The sequence below is a fragment of the Myotis daubentonii genome, chromosome 3 (assembly GCF_963259705.1).
Source record: "Myotis daubentonii chromosome 3, mMyoDau2.1, whole genome shotgun sequence".
In the NCBI taxonomy this organism is placed as follows: domain Eukaryota; kingdom Metazoa; phylum Chordata; class Mammalia; order Chiroptera; family Vespertilionidae; genus Myotis; species Myotis daubentonii.
Window position 1 is genome coordinate 5889018 of NC_081842.1, and position 19002 is coordinate 5908019.

The 19002-nt window shown below is 50.7% G+C and overlaps 1 protein-coding gene across 1 annotated transcript in view; it reads right to left on the reverse strand.

Annotated features, from left to right (window-relative positions):
* DSCAM (DS cell adhesion molecule) overlaps positions 1-19002 on the reverse strand; it is a 460072-nt gene that overhangs the window by 113830 nt on the left and 327240 nt on the right. The window contains exons 13-16 of the mRNA XM_059685889.1: positions 6759-6955; positions 5597-5693; positions 4889-5017; positions 2548-2715 (exon numbers count right to left, since the gene is read on the reverse strand). Coding sequence (XP_059541872.1) covers positions 2548-2715; positions 4889-5017; positions 5597-5693; positions 6759-6955 — 591 coding nt within the window. The remainder of the gene's footprint in view (positions 1-2547; positions 2716-4888; positions 5018-5596; positions 5694-6758; positions 6956-19002) is intronic.

Below are 19002 nucleotides of genomic sequence, written 5' to 3' on the forward strand. Positions count from 1 at the left end.
GTGGTTGTAGTGAGGGTGTGTATGGTCAGGGAGCAGGGTGGTTGTAGTGAGGGTGTGTATGGTCAGGGAGCGGGGTGGTTGTAGTGAGGGTGTGTATGGTCAGGGAGCGGGGTGGTTGTCGTGAGGGTGTATATGGTCAGGGAGCGGGGTGGTTGTAGTGAGGGTGTGTATGGTCAGGGAGCGGGGTGGTTGTCGTGAGGGTGTGCTTGGTCAGGTAGCAGGGTGGTTGTAGGGAGGGTGTGCTTGGTCAGAGTAGTGGGGTAGTTGCCTTCTGTTCCAGGTGAGTCATAGGAGGTGAATGACTTTGCATTTCAGTCACGCAAACCTAGGCACCAAGACAAAGACAGAATCTGCTTCGGAGCTTTGCTCAAGCTGCTCCTCCCCTTGCGTCCTCCCTCCGCTCACCTGCCGGTGAAGGAGCGAGGCTGGCAGCCGGCACCTGGTAACCCACAAGGCGCTCCGGGAGCCCAGCAGGAGGCTCTGAGCCCGCCTGCCGCCGAGATCCAGGGAGCTGCTTGCAGACCGCTGACCAGGCGGCTGATCACCTGGCCTCCTGGCTGGGAGAGAAACGTTGCCATGGCAACTGCTGGCTGCAGCCCAGGTCACCAGGGAAACGAAATAAAAAGCAACAACACCAGCCTTCCTAATGGCTAATGGCGATCGGAAAGCAGCCCCCAAAGCACCGCCAGCAATAGCTAGCTACCTGGAGAAGGCCCTCGAGATGGGGCAGTTAGAAAAGGGTGAAGAGGAGGGGGAGGTGGGGCACTGCACTGTGTTATATTTTGGGGGCAGCTTATTGTCCCTAAATATCCAGCATAATGAGATTTCAGGAAGTTAGTGGGTTGCTTACATAAATATTTAAATAAGATTCCATTTGTGCAGGAATATGCAGATACTCCTTTCCCACTTATTTCTGAGAAATGGAAAGTACTTTTAAAGCGTGGCGTTTAGTCCATTTATCCAATGTCCGTGTTAAGGAGGAGGAAAGCATAATGACGTCCACTTTGCAGGTAAGAAATCCGCGGAGTACCAAGTATCAGAAATGGCTCATCCTCAGACAGCAAAGCACAAAGCACCCCTCCCCCCACCTTAAGAACAATTTCCAAGTGCCATTATGTGCCAGGGTTGAGAAAAGAGTGCTCATCGCTGTTCAGGAAGAACTGTATATTTTAACCTATTTCCTTGAGAATCCATTGACTACACATATCAAGAGTTAAATTTCGCATTTGTTCTGACCCAGAAATCCTACTTCTTGTTATTTAAACTAAGAAAATAATCTTGAAAATAGCAGAAGATATACCACAAGGGCGTTCATCACAGTGGTGTTCGTAATAATGAAAACCAGAACACGACTGACATGCCTAACAATATAGAATTGGTAAAATAAATGGCAAAGGTACCATTACAAATTGTAGAAAGATACTTAAGAGATATGTAAGAGGGATGGCTAGCTGTAAAGCCATTAATGAGGGCAACAGAGAAGTAGGTGGTGGGAAGGAAGTCAAGGACAACCCTGAAAGATAAACCTCCTGCTGGACTCTTGATCATGGGGGAATGATCGCTGTAACCTTGGTGACGGAGAACCAGGGACCTGAGACTAAGCTTCCAACTTCCCTGCAGCAGTAGGTAGTGGCTGAGTAGCTCTGACTGTTGGCAGAAAAAGGAAAGCTAGCTTTGGGGGCTAGACTCTTTCACCCTAAGAGATAAGCCAGGCTTTGCTTCCTTACCTTTCCTTCCCCAAGAAAACTCAAGGGCTGCTTGCTTCCACCTCTCCTTCTAGGAGTTAGCTTGTCAATCAGCATTCATGGCCACTGCCAAACTGCTCAGTCCTGTACAAATCGCCTAATTTCACCCCCTGGTAGCCACGAGTGGACCACAGTGTTGAAGGGTGTGTGTACACCTGCGTGTGCCTGCATGCATGTGTGGGTGAGGAAACAGTTACAGAATTTATTGAGCAGGTGGTATCACCTGTTCATAGATAGCTCTAGGTGGATCATGGCACCTGCTTTGCCTTTTTCAAATTGCTATGTCTATCTTTTAAGGTTTCAAAACTGAATATGAAATACTTTGTAATAGGAAAAAAACCCCAAAAAAGTTTATTATAGAAACACTGACATTCCTAGTCAATGAAATAACCTGTACTACCATCTCCCCAGCTGCCCACACAGAGCATATTCTTGCCATTTCCTAGGTAAGCCTCCCTCCCTCACCTGGACAGCACAGGGACATGGGCAAGATACACACTCATGGATCTTCTGTCCACCTGGATTCCACGCATCCAAACAAAGGAAGTGTAACAATGGCAAGGTTCTCTAACTCGCACTAGTGGCTAGTGCCATCTGTCTTTCTTTTAAGTCTTGGGTATGAGAACCCTGAACGAAGCCCTATTTGAAGGGCAGTGCCTCCCAAGCAGGAGGCGCTACACTGTCTGTGCTCTGGTGGGGCGTGGAGCCGTGGCGCGCTCTCATCAAAGGTCTGATCCTGCACTAACCACCTGAGCCCCAGAGCCAGCTCCAGGCTCCTGGGCCTCCAGCCAGCCACACGCACCTGCCTCGTCTGCGGTGATGGACAGCTCGTCGCTGGGCTCACTCTTGCCAATCCGGTTCTTGGCGTACATGCGGATGCTGTAGGTGGAGGAAGGGTGGATATCAATGATGGTGGCCGAGTTCAGCTGAGGGGAAACATCTTTGGTTCTCTGAGCAGAATCCCAGGAGTCTTTTGGGTTTTGTTTTTCAAAAAAGAAGAGATAGAGACGTGAGTTTTTTTCCCTCTGCCTTTGCAAGTTCACAAGTAGGAATTAAAAACAAAATCAGTAAAACAAGACAGAAAGAAAAGTCACAACTCAAAGTGAAATTCTCAATGCATTGCTCCCAGTGTCCTGGCGGGAGGGCCATCAGAGGGGGGACGACAACACGCGCATTGTCTACATTGAGGGGGACAGGGGTGTGGGCTCCTGAGCTCAGGGACTCCCAGGCAACACACCAGGTCTGTGGGTGGAGATCACGGAGGGGAGACGACGAGGCGAGAGCTCATGTAGTGGAATAGGCCACGTCTGTGCTCTCATTGGACAAGGAAACAAAAGGAATTAGGGTTCGGACTCCCCTCCACCATAAAGAAAAGGTATTTGAAAACCAGCACAATCTTCAGCCAAGAAGATCCCTTCTCCTCCCAGTGAGAAGTGTTAAAAACAAAATACAGATAAAAATTCATCCCAGTCTCCAGTATAAACGCTGCTTCCCAAATACATTTCTTAAATCTAACTTGAAATCCTTTAGTCTCAGCTCCTTTATTGCAGAAATTATTTTTGAACCACAGATAATTTTAAAGTCAGCACGTGTCTAGTTTGAAGGGTTATCATTGAATAGGTGACAATATGTACCTGCGGATGTTAGGGCCTCAGCCAATCAGGAGAATGTCAGTAAATGGTTCTTATTTCAGAAAGAGTTTGGGCAGGTGCTGGGTGAGGGATCAAGAGATGATGTTGGTTGCAGAGAACAGAACCCCTGGAGATGGAGGCCAGAGAGGATGCTCACACTCCTACACCCCAGGATCCTTTTGTGTGGTGCTCATCACACTTGTAGGAATTGCACTGGGAGCCTGTGTTCCCTGCTGGATGTTAAGCCCCATGCGGCCAGAGACCATGCTTGCCATGTGCAATGCCATATCCTCAGTGCCCACACAGAGCCTGAGAAATGATATGGGCATGTTTAACAGATGAATATATCAATAGCAAAGACCCAGACCTCTGAGCCGGGGATGATCCCACTCTCCTTTCCACTATGGAGGTTCGGAGGGCTGCTCTGCCCAGAGGTCACCATGGTGACTTGTAGGACCAATATGTGGCCTCCAGCCCACCTTTGCTCTAACTTATCAGGGAATAGAATGTAATAGAAGTGAACAACTAATATTCCAGCTAAAAGAAAATACTGTCATTTGGGTCAAGAGGATTGAAGGTGGAAGAGCATGATGTAAAAAGAGAAGGTGCCGCAAAAAATAAATGGCAGGTGACTTAAGAGAAGATGTATGAGGGGGAGAGACATTAATGTCAATGAAATGGCACATAAAGATGAGCCCTGGTCCCGAGGAGAGAAAGCCCGACCTTGTGGAGAAGACATCCAGGACAAGAGAGAGGGAGCCCAGACAGCGCAGACCCAGAGGAAGTGCTAACCACCCAGGAGGCGCCGGCTCTGTTCCTCAGGGCCCCCATCTCCCGGCCTCACTGGCCCTGTCGCATTCCCTGGTGCCGGAGTGACTCCTCTCAAGAGGCCCCCATGGGCGTCACCTCACCCCAGGACTCCAGCTGCCTCTCTGGGGTGAACAAGCCGAGCGGGCCTGTGTTTCCTACATGCGTTTCCCATCAATCCGGATACGTATTCCAAGTCCCAATGCCATTTCTCAAAGCACCACTCTTGGGCTCGGGTGGCCACGGCAGGGCAATCCACAGTGCCCGCCAAGGGAAAAACAGGGCTGCGTGGGTGGCTTCTGAATCCTGTTAACCCTGCGCGTGCTGACGGCGCTCTAATTCCTCATCTCTTTTGTGCGCGGGTAAGAGTCCACGTGGGAAGTGCAGGGCAGCCGCCCAAACCATGATGGTGGCCAGGAGTCAGCAGCTGCCCGCATGCTGGTCGCTGGCAAGAGTGCCGAAGTGGCTCACAATGCAAGATGAGGCTCAGAGCGAAAGGAGGTGGAGCCGCGCCCAGGAGGGGCACTGGACATGAAAACTCCACCCAGGAAGCGTGGGGGACCTCACCCAGAAGAGACAAACCCGGGACCAAGAGCCCCCTGAGTTTCCTGAGTCCAGGTTTGCTCTCACAGTGACAGCAATGGACAAGGACAACACAAGGGCGTTCCGAAGTGGACCTGAAGCCGGAGGAAACCAAGGACTTACCTGATTTATTTTTGCATTCGATATCGTAGCCCGTGATGGGGCTGTTGCCATCGAACCCCATGGTCCACCTGAGGGTGATTGTGCGCGCCTTCACGTCTTTGATCTCGATTTCCGGAGGGTCCGGCGGCTCTGTCAACCAACAGGACACAGAGGCACGGGGTGAGCGCAGACCCGAGGGGCTGGGGGGGCGGGGGGGGCCGCGGGGACTGCTGCGTGGGGCGCCTGGGGGCTCTGTCAGCACCCCACGCTGGAGGATGCTTTTCCCCGGGGACCATCTTCTTTCCCTCCCCTCACTGCGGGGAGGAGAAACCTCACTTTTCCCGGACTGCCCTCTTCAGAGCATGGGCAGAGCCGGGCCACACCGGGAGGGTTTAAATGCCGCTCTTCTAGTTTGGAATCTACAACTCAAACGCTATTTTGAGTTAAATGTCAAATGTTAAACTTGTCTTTTCTTTCGGATCCTCCGGGGTGAGGAGCCCTAAAATTGAGCAGAGAAGGCACTGGCTGCTGGGTCACATGACCCAGGTCCTTGAAGGACTCAGTTCCATGTTGGGCTGCACCCTGACATATCCGGGGCCCCGCACACACTGCCTCCGCAGAGCCGAACTCCCAGGGAGCGAGGGGCTTCACAGCAAGTGGAGCCCACGCAGGCGCCTGGGCACGCGCCACTGTCCTGAAACCGCCTGTCCCCCCGCTGTCTCTGCTGACCTTGCACTGTGAGCTGAATTATTCCGCGGTCCTCCCCGTAGGAATTGATCGCGTGGCAGGAGAAGAAGCCAGAATCTTCTCTCACTGTTGGCAAAATCTATGTGCAAAGCAGAAAGAAACCCACCTTATCCAGTAACACAGAGTGAGGCTTTGGGCTGCAAGAATCTCTCCACTCCCACCCTCCTCCCACCCCAGCACATGTATGCAAACACACACACACACACACACGCATGCACACACACACACACACACACGCACACTTCCAGCAGCAGATCATTTCAGCACAACTGCTATGGTAAAGATGAATGGCTTCCATGTACATTAGTGACATCAGTTGCTGGCTCCTTAAATTGGATGCCTACTTTATGTAGAATGTCATGGGCAAGTTGATAGATATTCCACATATACTCCCGTCCCCCCTCCCCATCCCCATAGCCTGCCTTTAAAGCACCCACAGGAGCCCTGCCTAAGGAGACGGTTGGTTCTGTGAGTCCTGCATTAGAGCCTCGGGCTGCAAGACCCTCATCGGAGGTTCGCTCCAGGAGGACTGCAGGGCCAGACCAGCGAGTGAATCGACACCCGAGTTTCAGACACACGCGTTCCCCCTTGTGTGTGTGCTGGCATCACCTCTCCCCTGCACGCTAAGCATCACTCAATTAGCTACCAACCGTGCCAAACAATATGAGACGATAACACTTTTTTCCAGCGTTTGTGATGGTCTTTGAAGGACAGGGTTTTGTTACGTTGGGTTTTACCAAAGAAGCAAAATATTTCTCCTTACACTATTTTATCCCAACGCCCGTCCAATTTCTCTCTTTATGGGACGTTAAAACCTGCGACAGCATGGGCTGCCATTCCTCCAGGATGAACTGCCTTTAAGGAACTCTAGTTCTCAGGGTTTTTTTATTATTACTGTTACAGTTGGGTTCCCTGCCGTGTTTGTAATAATTTTACTCTTACTAGCACTGAGGAGAAAGCACGGTTTCTGCAGGCTCCTCGCTAATCTCTCTGTCTGAAGGGGAGAGCGATGGTGCTTCACGAGTAAGCTCCAAAAGGTTGCTCGCTGCTTGTTTATCCCCCACACGCACCCACCCACGTGGCAAGACAGGCCCATTCAGCCAATGCACTTAGATCTGATCCGCGGGGCCTGTCGTGCCTTTACCTGCAGAGTGGAAACCACCTCCTCTCCCGCCTCCTTGGTGGACACGAGGTAGCGGGCCATTTCGGGGTTGATGATGCGGTCCTCCTTCTCCCAGCGGACGATGATGGGCTTCTCGCCGTGGGCCGTGCAGCTCATCTCCTTCTTTTGCCCCTGGGTGGCCAGGGTGGTGTTGGGATAGGACGTGATCATCGCAGGAACTGAAAACCCAAAGGGAAACGACTTATTCGGCCCCGAGGGGGTCTAGATGTTCCCCGTCACACTCAGCTAAGTCATTCTCCAAGAGACGTTTCTCCAAAATAAAACCTATTCACGAGACGGCTGAGCAAGAATCAGGATGAAAATAGGGGGAAGGTGGCAGAAAAATGAAACGTGACCCAATGAGCCCTAAGCAACATTGCCGTGTGGCTTCACGCACAGGGGATGTCTCTCTCTTCCAATCCCATGAGGGCAGATGTGGGTCACAGGCATGGCCCGTGGTCCCTAGGACACTTAGGAAAAAGATTGTGCTTGTCAATGAGACTGGGAAGGGGGCTTCCATTAAGAATTATGCACCTTGTTCTGTAATCACAAGTGTTTCTGTCATTTTCAACAACGGAGATGAAACTTTACTAATGAGCGTAGGCGGAGCCCTGATCATTGCTGAGCAATCCCTGAAATCCCTCCCAGACGTTCCCCTCTCTCACAGTCGCTACACACTTTCATAGTCACTGAGAGACCTCAGACCTCCTCTTCTCGCATGACCTATGGCAGGAAATCGCATCCCCGATTCACTGAGAAAACAGGAACCTGGACTTGTGAAATGTCTCGAGTTCCCTCTCCCCCACCTCAAAATTTGACTCTAGACTTCCATTCTTGGCAGTATAGTGCATGACATAAGATCGCACTCCCAGTCCACAAACCACCTAGAAATGCTGGGTAACACTCTACATTTATAAGAAAGTGGGAGAAAACCCAGGAGCCAGGATCCAAAGTGGATGTTGGAAGGCCAGAGAGAGTGTGACGCCAGAACTCTGCTACTTGAGGGCAGGGAACTCAACGTGAGACCCCCAACCCGGACCCCTCAAACAGCTCCATCTTCAGAGCAAGAATATAGCCCACAAAAAATCTTCACTGACAAAGGGAGAAGCCAATGCCACGGCTCCGGGAGGAGCAGGAAACAGAATGGACCACTGGTCCCGTCTCTCTCCTCCGTCGTGGATATTCCTGCTTCAACTTCGCACCCTTCACCATCAGAGCTCTCGGTGCTACTGGACCCCTTGGAGCAGGGGATGTGGAACTTGCACATCTTGTGTGTGTGTGGATGGAGAGCTGAAAGGGAAGCTCACACCTTGACCAAGGAGGAACTGGGCAGGCGCGTTGGACTTCTGTGCCCTGGGCAGTGGGCACACCTGCTCTGTGCGTGAAGCCTCGCTATGAGCCCAGCCTGCCATGACGCTGTGGCACATGCTCATGGTGCTGGGGACCACTTCCCTGAACGTAGTTATGGGAGAGGCCAGGACCATCTCTGAGCTTCTCCTGACATGTCTCCATATCACTTTTCCTTTAATCAGAGAGCGAGAATTTTCTTTATAGCGGTGTTGTCTCAATCTAACCATAAACCTCAACTGTGTATTTATGAGACAAATGAAGTATCACAAATTGTGTCTAAAAGCCTCCAAAGTAGCCCTAAAATATGTACAAAATGTCTATCCTTTGCTTGATTCTGAACCCAGGGATATGATTTATTGGGCCATCGTAAACTCCAACAGTAGGCATGGACCACTGACTTTGAGCAGTAACTTCCAGTTGCCCACACCCCCCAAGCCCATTTTTCCTTTTCCCCTAAGTTTTTTTTTTAAACATTTTATTAATTTTTTACAGAGAGAAAGGAAGAGGGATAGAGAGTTAGAAACATCGAGAGAGAAACATCGATCAGCTGCCTCCTGCACACCTACTGGGGATGTGCCCGCAACCAAGGTACATGCCCTTAACCAGAATCGAACCTGGGACCCTTGAGTCCGCAGGCCAACACTCTATCCATTGAGCCAAACCAGTTAGGGCTCCCCCAAGTTTTTAACATGCAACATTATACATAAAATATGCCCGAATCAAACAATGTGTTCATGAGCCTTTCTTATAGCTAGGTGTCGCCATATGACCGAGTTGAGGGCGATGACATATCTAGGACTTTGGGGAGGCATGCTCAGCTGGCTGGACGCCCTTTGGGCTTCCTCTGTTTCTCCTGTGCTCGCCTGGATTCAGGAACTAGGAGGGGAGCCCCGGCAGCCCTCTTGCACCATGAGGCGACTTTGACGATGGGAACCTGGGTCCCTGATGACACCCCAAAGCTGTCCTCTCAAACCTGGCCTGCCTCATTGCAGACAAAGTTTACACGAGAAAGAAATACGCCACTTTATTTATCCATTATTATCTTGAATTTTTCTGCAATAGGAGACTAGAATTGTTTTGAGCTGACCTTAATCACAGGTCTACACTCTTTGGGGGAATGTGGCACATGCTCTGTATTGAAAAAACGGTTTCTATTTGATGGCTCTGCAGGAAGGATGCAAGGACACCCAGCTGCATACTCAAGAACACCCCGCCTGCAGAACATGGTGGGCACCTCAGCTTGAATCTGTAGATGTGCCGCTGGCTTACTGTGTAACCTTAAACCTTCACTTAACCACTTAATGCCCCAGTTATGTCCTTTGTCGAATGGAGATGATAATTGTTGAGAGGATCAACAGAGCCAGCCCTTAGCACAGCGTCCCTGCTACATGAGCCCACACGATGGCATGCCATGGACCCGATCGCAGGGCCCCCTTCAGGTGAGGCGTGCGTGTGGGCTTTGAGTTAAGGCTCCTTTACTAAAGATGTCTTCAGTTTGGGTTCAAATTCACTAACCAAGATTTTTTTCTTGAAACGTCTGAGGGCCAGGTCACTGCAATTAAAGATCCCAAAGCCGCCACAAGTGGCCAAAATTGCAAAACTGTGACTAAAACTGTTGTAAGCCCACGTTTACTTCCTCTCCTCCTTTTCAAAGCCGGGAAGCATGAAGCAGAAACTGTGACACTCACATTCACCTTAGCTTTGAAACGTGACCGCCTGGTCCCTGCATGGTCCCTCCAGCAAGCAGCCGGCTTTCCGCAGCCCCGCTGCAGAGCACGGCGAGGGAACTCGGCTGCAAAGCCATGTTCTGGAAATGGATCTGTACTAGCACCTCACAGTGTCATGGGAACCTAAAGGCTACAGAGAGGGCTCCCACGGCGCAGTGTTTTCAAACAGAAAAAGCAGTTTGCCAAAGGGCAGGGCATGAAAAATACAGATTTCCTGTGAGGACGTGGCAAGTGTGGTTGCTTCCCAAGTGCAGGGTATTTCATCGCTCTCTCTTCTCTACATTCCCGTGAGAGTGAGCCATTGTGACATAAGGGCTCCTGTCCTGCCTTACGAGCGGCCATGCAGGGGAGCACATGCCCCGTGAAGGCAGGGGGTTCCTCTGGGATGGGATTTCCTTTGACTTCACAACAGCCAGCGAGAAGGGTGCACTGCTGGTCTCCAGAATAACACAGAATTGCTTTGAGGACTTTTCTGTCCTTTTCTTGATAATGAAAAGTTTCACCCGGTGGGCGTGGCTCAGTGGTTGAGCGTCAACCTATGAACCAGGAGGGCATGGCTGGGGTTGAATTCCCAGTCAGGGCACGTGCCCAGGTTGCAGGCTCGATCCCCAGTGTGGGGCGTGCAGGAGGCAGCTGATCAATGATTCTCTCTCATCATTGATGTTTCTGTCTCTGTATTTCCCTCTTCCTTCCTCTCTCTGAAAAATCAATAAAAACATTTTAAAAAAAGAAAAGAAAGAAAAGGAGACACGCCTTACCTAAATCATGGGCCTCTGGTTTAGGCTTTGCCCATCTTACTCTGCAAAATATGCTTCTCTTTTTACGTCTATTTCTCCTTTGGAAGAGGGACCCACCACAATGGGCATATTCGTTCTGGCTAATAAGTTCTGTATTTGGTCCAAAATATTCTGGCAAGCCCATGTTCTCCTATCTAACCCAAGTATTTCCAGCCTTTAAAAGAATGGTCAAAGGATTTTTGAAAGAAATGGGTCATTATCATGGCTCTTCACGATGCGGATGTCAGACGCACGGCCTTTTTACTTGTCACAGTCATGGACGCCGAGAGCAGGCTGTCTGCACAGATTTCTGAAGTGTAACAAGTACATGAGGCATTCTACCGGGACTGGTACCAAGGAGAGGCTGTGCCCACCCTGTCCACGCTGCCAACAGGAGCAGGGAAAATCCAGACCAAGAGAACTTTGTTCAAAGACTGCCTGCCGTGTGCTTCTCCTGCAAAACTGGCCCATGGAGGATGCTGTTTTGCTTCGTTACATATCAATTTATAAATTTCCTTCCTAACCAGGGGACCTTCGTGTTCAGCAAGTCTGCATCTCACGGTATAAGGAGCGTCATGTGACCCACTTCCTTGCGGCAGAAAGATGCAGCGAGGCAGTGCTCTGCTGTGACCAGCCAGGAGGGCTGATGGTGCACCCACCCTCCGGGGCCATTACCTATTTAGCATGAGATGGGGATGGTGGGAGCATTGACACCACTGAAATTGGCCAGCGCTAGAAATCAGGGCTTCTTCCCTCCCCCATCCCACAGCTAGCTGTTTATCATCGACCAGAACCCTGCACAGGAGGTCAGGGCACAACATTAATGTTTGAAAGAGTGTCCCCAGCACACCAGTGGTACGGATAACTTGGTGACTTTACCAAGGCAACTACTAACCTTCCTAACAGTAAACCTACACAGATGAACAGTGCATCCCTGCATCTTTGCACAGATAATGCAGCAATAATTGATGCATGCATTGATTTTTCAACACAAGGCTATAGAGAGAATGAAAATCTAATCAATCACTGATATTAAAGATTAGTTCCAAAACATACTCTCCTGTTTAAATGGCCCCATCAATAAAACAAAACTGATTCAAACAGATTTTTATTTTTCTCTCGGTCTCCAGCTCTGCTGAAAATATCACTGAGAAAGAAACAAAGGGAATACCAAGCACCCTGGCTAGACAACCGGCCTGTCCCGACCATCTGTTCAATCCCTTCATTTACAGAGAAGGAAAGAGGAAACCAGAGAAGAGCAATGAGCGTCAAAGGCCCAGATACAAGAGTCAACCAGGATCTGGCTTTAATGATTCATCATCAATAATGACCCCAATGCCCAACGCCCAGGACTTCCCCTGTTTGAGCAGGAAGGTCCTGCATCCCGAGAAGCCCCTCAGTCCCTCCAAATGGTCAGAACAGAAGTGGGGGAGGGGGATGTGGGACCCAGAACAAGGCAACGAGGCTGTCCCGGCACCCAAGGTGGACAACAGAGGCAGGGACACTTGATTGTCCAGCTGGGAGGGTCAGGGAGAGAGATGTTCTGACACATGAACATTGTAAACTGCTTCTTCAGATACTTGTTTTTATATCCCCCCCAACATTTGACTATGAAATATCTCAGACACAGAACGTTGAGCAGCCTGGCTTCCACACTGCACATTTATACACAGACTGGATGGAAATTATCTTCACTGTTATCTCATCTGCCCATCAAAATTCACTGAACACATCATTTCATTATTCTATTTAACACAGATGTAGGGGAACACACAAACCAGCGAGTGTCTTGAAGATCAAACACTGAGATGGGGGCCTCTTTCCAGATCCTGTTCCTCGGGGTGCAGGCCTGTTGCCATGCTGCAGGCTGGACTCTGGCCGGGGGTCTGGGGACTTGGCTAGAGCAGTGCCCTCTCACACATGTCACAGCAGAAGAAGAGGCGAGAAAAGACACTGGGAGCCAGCAGCTGGGCTCCAACCTCATGCCACCCAAGGACATACTGCTAACAATGGGCAAGGCCATTGGCTGCCCTGGGACTCGGTTTTCTCATCTGACATCTAGGAGGGCTGAGGCAGGCTCAGGAATGGATTAATTTGAAGTTCTTCAATGGATCTAATCTCAAAGGGATTGAAACAATGCAACTGGGTGAGTCCCAAGCCTTCCCATCTGTAATTCTCCTCTCCTTCCCTTTTTCTTCCTAATTCCCACTTTCTTCACCCCCTCCTTTCTTCCTTCCTTCCCTATTTTTCCCTTTCTTCCTCTGTCTCTCCCACACCAATTCCATAACAACAACAGCTAACTTTGATGGATGTTGACTGTATGCCAGGAGCCTTTCCACACATTATGCATGTATTTAATCCAAATGACAACCCCATGGGATAGAAATTCTGGCCGCAGAAATGATCCAAGACATAGTTTTAAGTAGCATTTTAAGTAGCATCAGATTCCAAATGATGCTGCAAATATGGGTGAGATGCATAGAAATAGCATTTCTAGCAGATCCATTGCATCTAAATTAATATTAACAGATGTCTATGCACACGATCCAAGAGAACCAGGCACCAAACAACTGTTTTGAAGGGGGAACGATTAAGATTAAAATGTAAAGAAATTCTAGGATTCCTTTCACACTTGACATCTTATCTCCCTCCTCCGTGTTTCATAACTAAAGAAACAGAGAACTGGAGGGTTTAAAACTGGCTAAAGGAGAACCTCTTCCCTCTATGCCCCTCTCCGACCCCTGGTCCAAAGCTCTACTTCATCGAGTTAGATTTTTAAAACATCAATCTCACCACAAGAGGAATGCAGTAAAGCTAGTTCCTTCATGCCCTATGATGACTTCTTCCTTTTGTCTCCAGGGTGGGGGACACTAGCGGTCTAGGCTAAGCCACGCGTTTGGTAAATAATACACATGCGCTCCTGTATCCTTAAAACTTTCAGATCTCTTTTACATACGTGATCTCAGAGCAGCATGTGTTTGCACAGAGAAGGGAACTTTTAGTCATAACTAGAATAGGACCAGGGAGCTGAGTGATTCGCCTATACCTTACAACTTGTACATGGAAAATATAGAGGACACCCAGGTCTTCTGAATCTCAGTGGAAAGCACCCTTGTCTGGCCCTAGAGAAAGCCCCAGGCTGGTCCACGGGGCATAGGACTTCTGGCTGCAGAGGCGTGGGGCGGCCGGGGCCTCCATAGAAGCCCCTTTCTCTGGGGCAGAGCCCATTCGCGGGGAGATTCCCAACGATGCCCTTGACATTCCTCAGCTGTGAGACAGGACCCAGTCGGTCTCCTGCAAGCCCACTGTGTATGTGAGAGACAGGACTTGTAGGACCCAGAACAGAGTGACAACGGGGAGCCCTTTGTTCAAACCGCAGGGAAAGGGTGCCTTTAAAGTTCTAAATCCAAAGCCTGCTTCTTTCTTCTGAGGCCTCTATTTCCACATGTCACAATGATTTATAGTTTCTAGTATGTCCTGCTCCCTCGGGCTTGGGGCTGGGTCAGGGCTGACCTTCTGGGCACCCAGGACCTGTCTTGAGACTTGGCGTGTACATATGTGGGTCCTGCCAGCACCCGGGGCTCCCACCAGATGACCACCACTCCCTGGGGTTTGGAGGATGACCCCAGGGCTCCCCGAGTCACCCCGAAAGCTCCGTGGTGTTGCTGCCTCTGGGCAGTGAAGGCTGCCACCACGAAGCCCAACCTGATCTTCCAACACCCCCCCTCCAGGTCCCCACGGGTGAAAAACCACAGTGATTGCTGGGTGGATGCGGAGAAGTGGAGGCCTGGGCCCCGGGCGCAGGAGAGCAGGTAGCTGAGCACCCAGTCTGGGGGCAGGAGGTCGTGAAGGTGAGATGACATGAGGGCAAAGGCTCCAAGTCCCCAGTTCATGCCCCACTGTCCCACTGGGCCTCACTTATAAAACATACCAAAATTACTAAAAATTTCAAGATGGCAGCCTAAGACCATTAAAGTCCAAGTGCGGGCTCCTGGGAGCTCAGGGACCCATGTACCTGCACTGGCCACATACCCCGGACCCTGGCCACATACCCTGGACCCTGGCCACATACCCCGGACCCTGGCCACATACCCCGGACCCTGGCCACATACCCTGGACCCTGGCCACATACCCCGGACCCTGGCCACATACCCCGGACCCTGGCCACATACCCCGGACCCTGATCACATACCCCGGACCCTGGCCACATACCCCGGACCCTGGCCACATACCTCGGACCCTGGTCACATACCCTGGACCCTGGCCACATACCCTGGACCCTGGCCACATACCTCGGACCCTGGTCACATACCCTGGACTCTGGCCACATACCTCGGACCCTGGCCACATACCCTGGACCCTGGCCAAATACCTCAGACCCTGGCCACATACCCTGGACCCTGGCCACATACCCTGGACTCTGGCCACATACTCCGGACCCTGGCCACATACCTCGGACCCTGGCCACATACCCCGGACCCTGGCCACATACCCTGGACTCTGGCCACATACCCTGGACCCTGGCCACATACCCCGGACCCTGGCCACAGACCGTGGACCCTGGCCACATACCCCGGACCCTGGCCACATACCCTGGACTCTGGCCACATACCCTGGACCCTGGCCACATACCCCGGACCCTGGCCACAGACCGTGGACCCTGGCCACATACCCCGGACCCTGGCCACATACCCCAGACCCTGGCCCTGGAGCTGGTGAGCCCCAGCCTCCTCGGCAGCCGCCCCTGTCTCTGGTGGAGAGAGCGGCCTGGTGACCTGGGGGTAAAGAAGCTGGGGTGGGAGGGGGTGCTGAGGGATGGGGCATCACTAACCACATCCATGAAGATGGATGGGGCCCGGCCTCCTCTTTCCCTAGCGCCATGACGAAGGAGGCTGGGGGTACAGAGGCGGACCCTAAGAGAGAAGCCCCAGCCCCCTCTCTAACACAGAGCCGCCTGCCAACATGATCTATCATTAGAGCTGCAGTTTCTGTCCTCACATCACCGGGGGCCGCAAGGAACCCACAAGGCCTTTTCCAACCACGGCACACATTCTCCTCGGCAACCTGGCATAAAAGTCACCATTTTCACCACTTTTTAAAATACATGTATTTTTATTGATTTCAGAGAGGGAGGAAGGAAGAAGGAGAGAGAGATAGAAACATCAGTGATGAGAGAGAATCATGCCCCATAGTGGGGATCGAGCCCACATCCCAGGCATGTGCCCTGACCAGGAATGGAACCCTGACCTCCTGGTTCATAGGCCAATGCTCAACCACTGAGTCACGCCGGCTGAGCCGTTTTAAGCACTTTTAAGTGTGAATACAGTTCAGGGGCCTTCGGTGCGTCCACAATGTGTGCCACTTTCACCATCGTCCATTCCAGAGCTTTCTCAGCTCCCCCCGCTCAGACTCTGCCCCCATTGAACACTCACTCCCCACTCCCCGCTGCCCGCTGCCTCAGCCCTGAATCATACGACATTTGTCCTTGGGAGACGGGCTCAGTGCACATGGCACAATGTGGTCACGGTCTCTCCGTGTTACAGCGCGTGCCGGAACTGCATTCCGTCTTATGCCTGAATATATTCCATTGTGTGTAGAGGCCAGATTCTGCTCATCCCTCATCCACCCATGGGCTCTGGGGCTGCCTCCACCTTGTGGCGACCGTGCTAAGGCCCTGTGGTCACTGGTGTGCAGAGATGATCCCGACAGTGTCTGCAGCGCTTCGCGAGCGCAATGGTTCCAGGTCGGTGCCTGCTTCTGCTCAGGCTTCGCAGGCTTTTCTGTTTTGAGGTCTGGGCCTCTCGGCTGCGTCTCCACTCCCTCCTCCGTGAGAACAAAGAGACCCGCAGTCCCCCTCCCCCCGCTGTAGTGAGGATTAATGAGGCTGTGTTGGGGGGCCCCACCGTGTGTGGGGAGAAAGACCCCGTAGAACAGTGGTTCTCAACCTTCTGGCCCTTTAAATACAGTTCCTCATGTTGTGGTGACCCCCAACCATAAAATTATTTTCGTTGCTACTTCATAACTGTCATGTTGCTACTGTTATGAATCGTCATGTAAATATCTGATATGCAGGATGGTCTTAGGCGACCCCTGTGAAAGGGTTGTTCGACCGCCAAAGGGGTCGCGACCCACAGGTTGAGAACCGCTGCCGTAGAAGCACGGAGTGCTGGTCCCACCGCTGCCGAACCGGAAGTCCCTCCTGTCCACACACTATTGTTCATGAAAGTTTCAGCGAGTGGGGCTGCCTCCTGGGCGGCTCTATTCCCCACGAAGGAAATGAGCTCTCCAGCCAGGAATTAATCAGCTCTTAGCACACACGGAAACACCTCCTCGCTGGGTTACTATGCTTACATAATGACGCTCCTCTGATTATAGCCATTAATCAAATATGTGTTTCCAGGCTACCGTGGGCTGCATTGCTGTTAAACTTCAGCAAGATTGACAGCATCTCCACTGCCTGGCAGCCTGGCCAGGGCCTGGTGACATGATTAATTGCATCAACGCAAACTCGGAGAACACTTAGGTTTTATATCATATTCACTCTGAACTCGTTTCGAGTCGCGTTATTGGAAGAAAGTGGATTTATTTTGCATGACAAGTATGAATGGTAACCCCCCGCTCCCAATATTAAAAACAGCACTTTCCTTCCAGTTCACATAGATGTTGGCAGGTCATTTCTTCCTTTTTTCCCTTTTTGTTTGGTCATGTACATAGATGTTACGTTTGCCTAATAATAAAACTTTTAAATAATTAGGTAGAAAAAATAATAAGTAGACTTTGATTTCTTGTCATCACTGAAAGTAAAAATTTAAAAATTTATGAATATAAACTATATTATGAAAAATGGATGAGGTCCAGAATATTAATCAGAAAAAATATTAATCAGTGGTGTGTAGCCATCCCCCGTGGTGATCCCCAGTGATCCTTGAATCCTGGTATGCAAACCATCCTTTTAGCCGCCTTCTACATTTTACCAGAGTTGTTGTTCTTTGTGACCCACAGAATATGGCAAAAGTGGTGGGAATCACCCTGAGATTAGAGTAGAAAGGACTATGGCTCCATCTTAAGCACTGAAGTTCTGTCTCTCTCTCCGATCACTGGCTCCAGGGAAGCCCACCACCACATCACCAGGACACCCAGATGGCTAGTGGAGAGCGCCATGAGGAATGCAAGTGTCTGGCCTACAGGCTGCAAAGATCCAAGGATGGCCGACTGAGCTTTCTGCCTTTTAAAGCAGCGGTCGCCAACCGGTGGTCCGCGGATCACTGGTGGTCGGTGAGGTCCGAAAGGTTGGTGACCGCTGCTCTAAAGTATTCTGATACACACATGGTCTCACTCATATGTGGAATCTAATTCACAAAATAAACTGATGAACGGAGTGGATCCAGACACATGGAAGCATGGAACAGAGTGTAGAATCTCAGAGGGAAGGCAGGGGAAGGTGGATGGGTAGGAGGTAATCAACCAAAGACCTTGTATGCATATATGCATAACCCATGGACACACAGAATAGGGTGATGAAGGCCTGGGGTGGGGGTGGGGGGTGAGGGCGGGATGGAGGGGGTTAATGGGGGGGAAAGGGGGATATTTATAATACTTTCAACAATAAAGATTTAAAAAAATAAAGTATTCTGGTTCAGTTCTTGGAAGGCAAGAAGTTCCTGTGGAAACAGAACCAGCAGTGTCCAGTGGCTTGGACAACGTAGTTAGGCCAAAGCCATGTTCTAACTTTTGAGCAGGTCTTTACGTACAGCTGTTTAGCACAGAGAAGCAAAGGGAGAGAAGATGAGCCACATCCCATGAATGCTCCTGGTGGTGACCCGTCTCACATTCTGTGGATAGCAGCTCCCTGGCATTCAGGGCAGGGTCTCCTGGCACCTCCCTAAGGAGGTCTCAGTAGGGCATTCTAAGGCTTCTTCCACCTGAAGATGCTTGTGCAAGATGGGCCAGTGCCCAGGACATCGACCCTGCAAGCCACACCATCTTTTTAATTTCTGACATTTCGCCTTTTCTTTGAAGCCACTGCGACCACTTGGTCTTCATCCTGGGTCAGTATCTGCGTCTGGCCACTGAGGACAGGGTCCCATGGGCTTGCATCCCACTGCGTATGGAGTTCTGCTAATTTGGCCATCTGGATTTGGTGATAAAATTGGGTTTCTTTAATTTGGTCATCATTTTCTCTGCGTGTCTTTATCATTTGATTGTGCCAGGCTCAAGTCTTTTTTTTAAAGACGCCTGGTGTAATAATGATGATGCTAATTATAGCTAACATGTATTGACTCCGATGCTGAGAGTTTTAGGAGCTTTTAATCTTTACAGCGACCCTAGGAGGTAGGTGCTATTATTACCCTGGTCCTAGGAGGGCGGTTATTG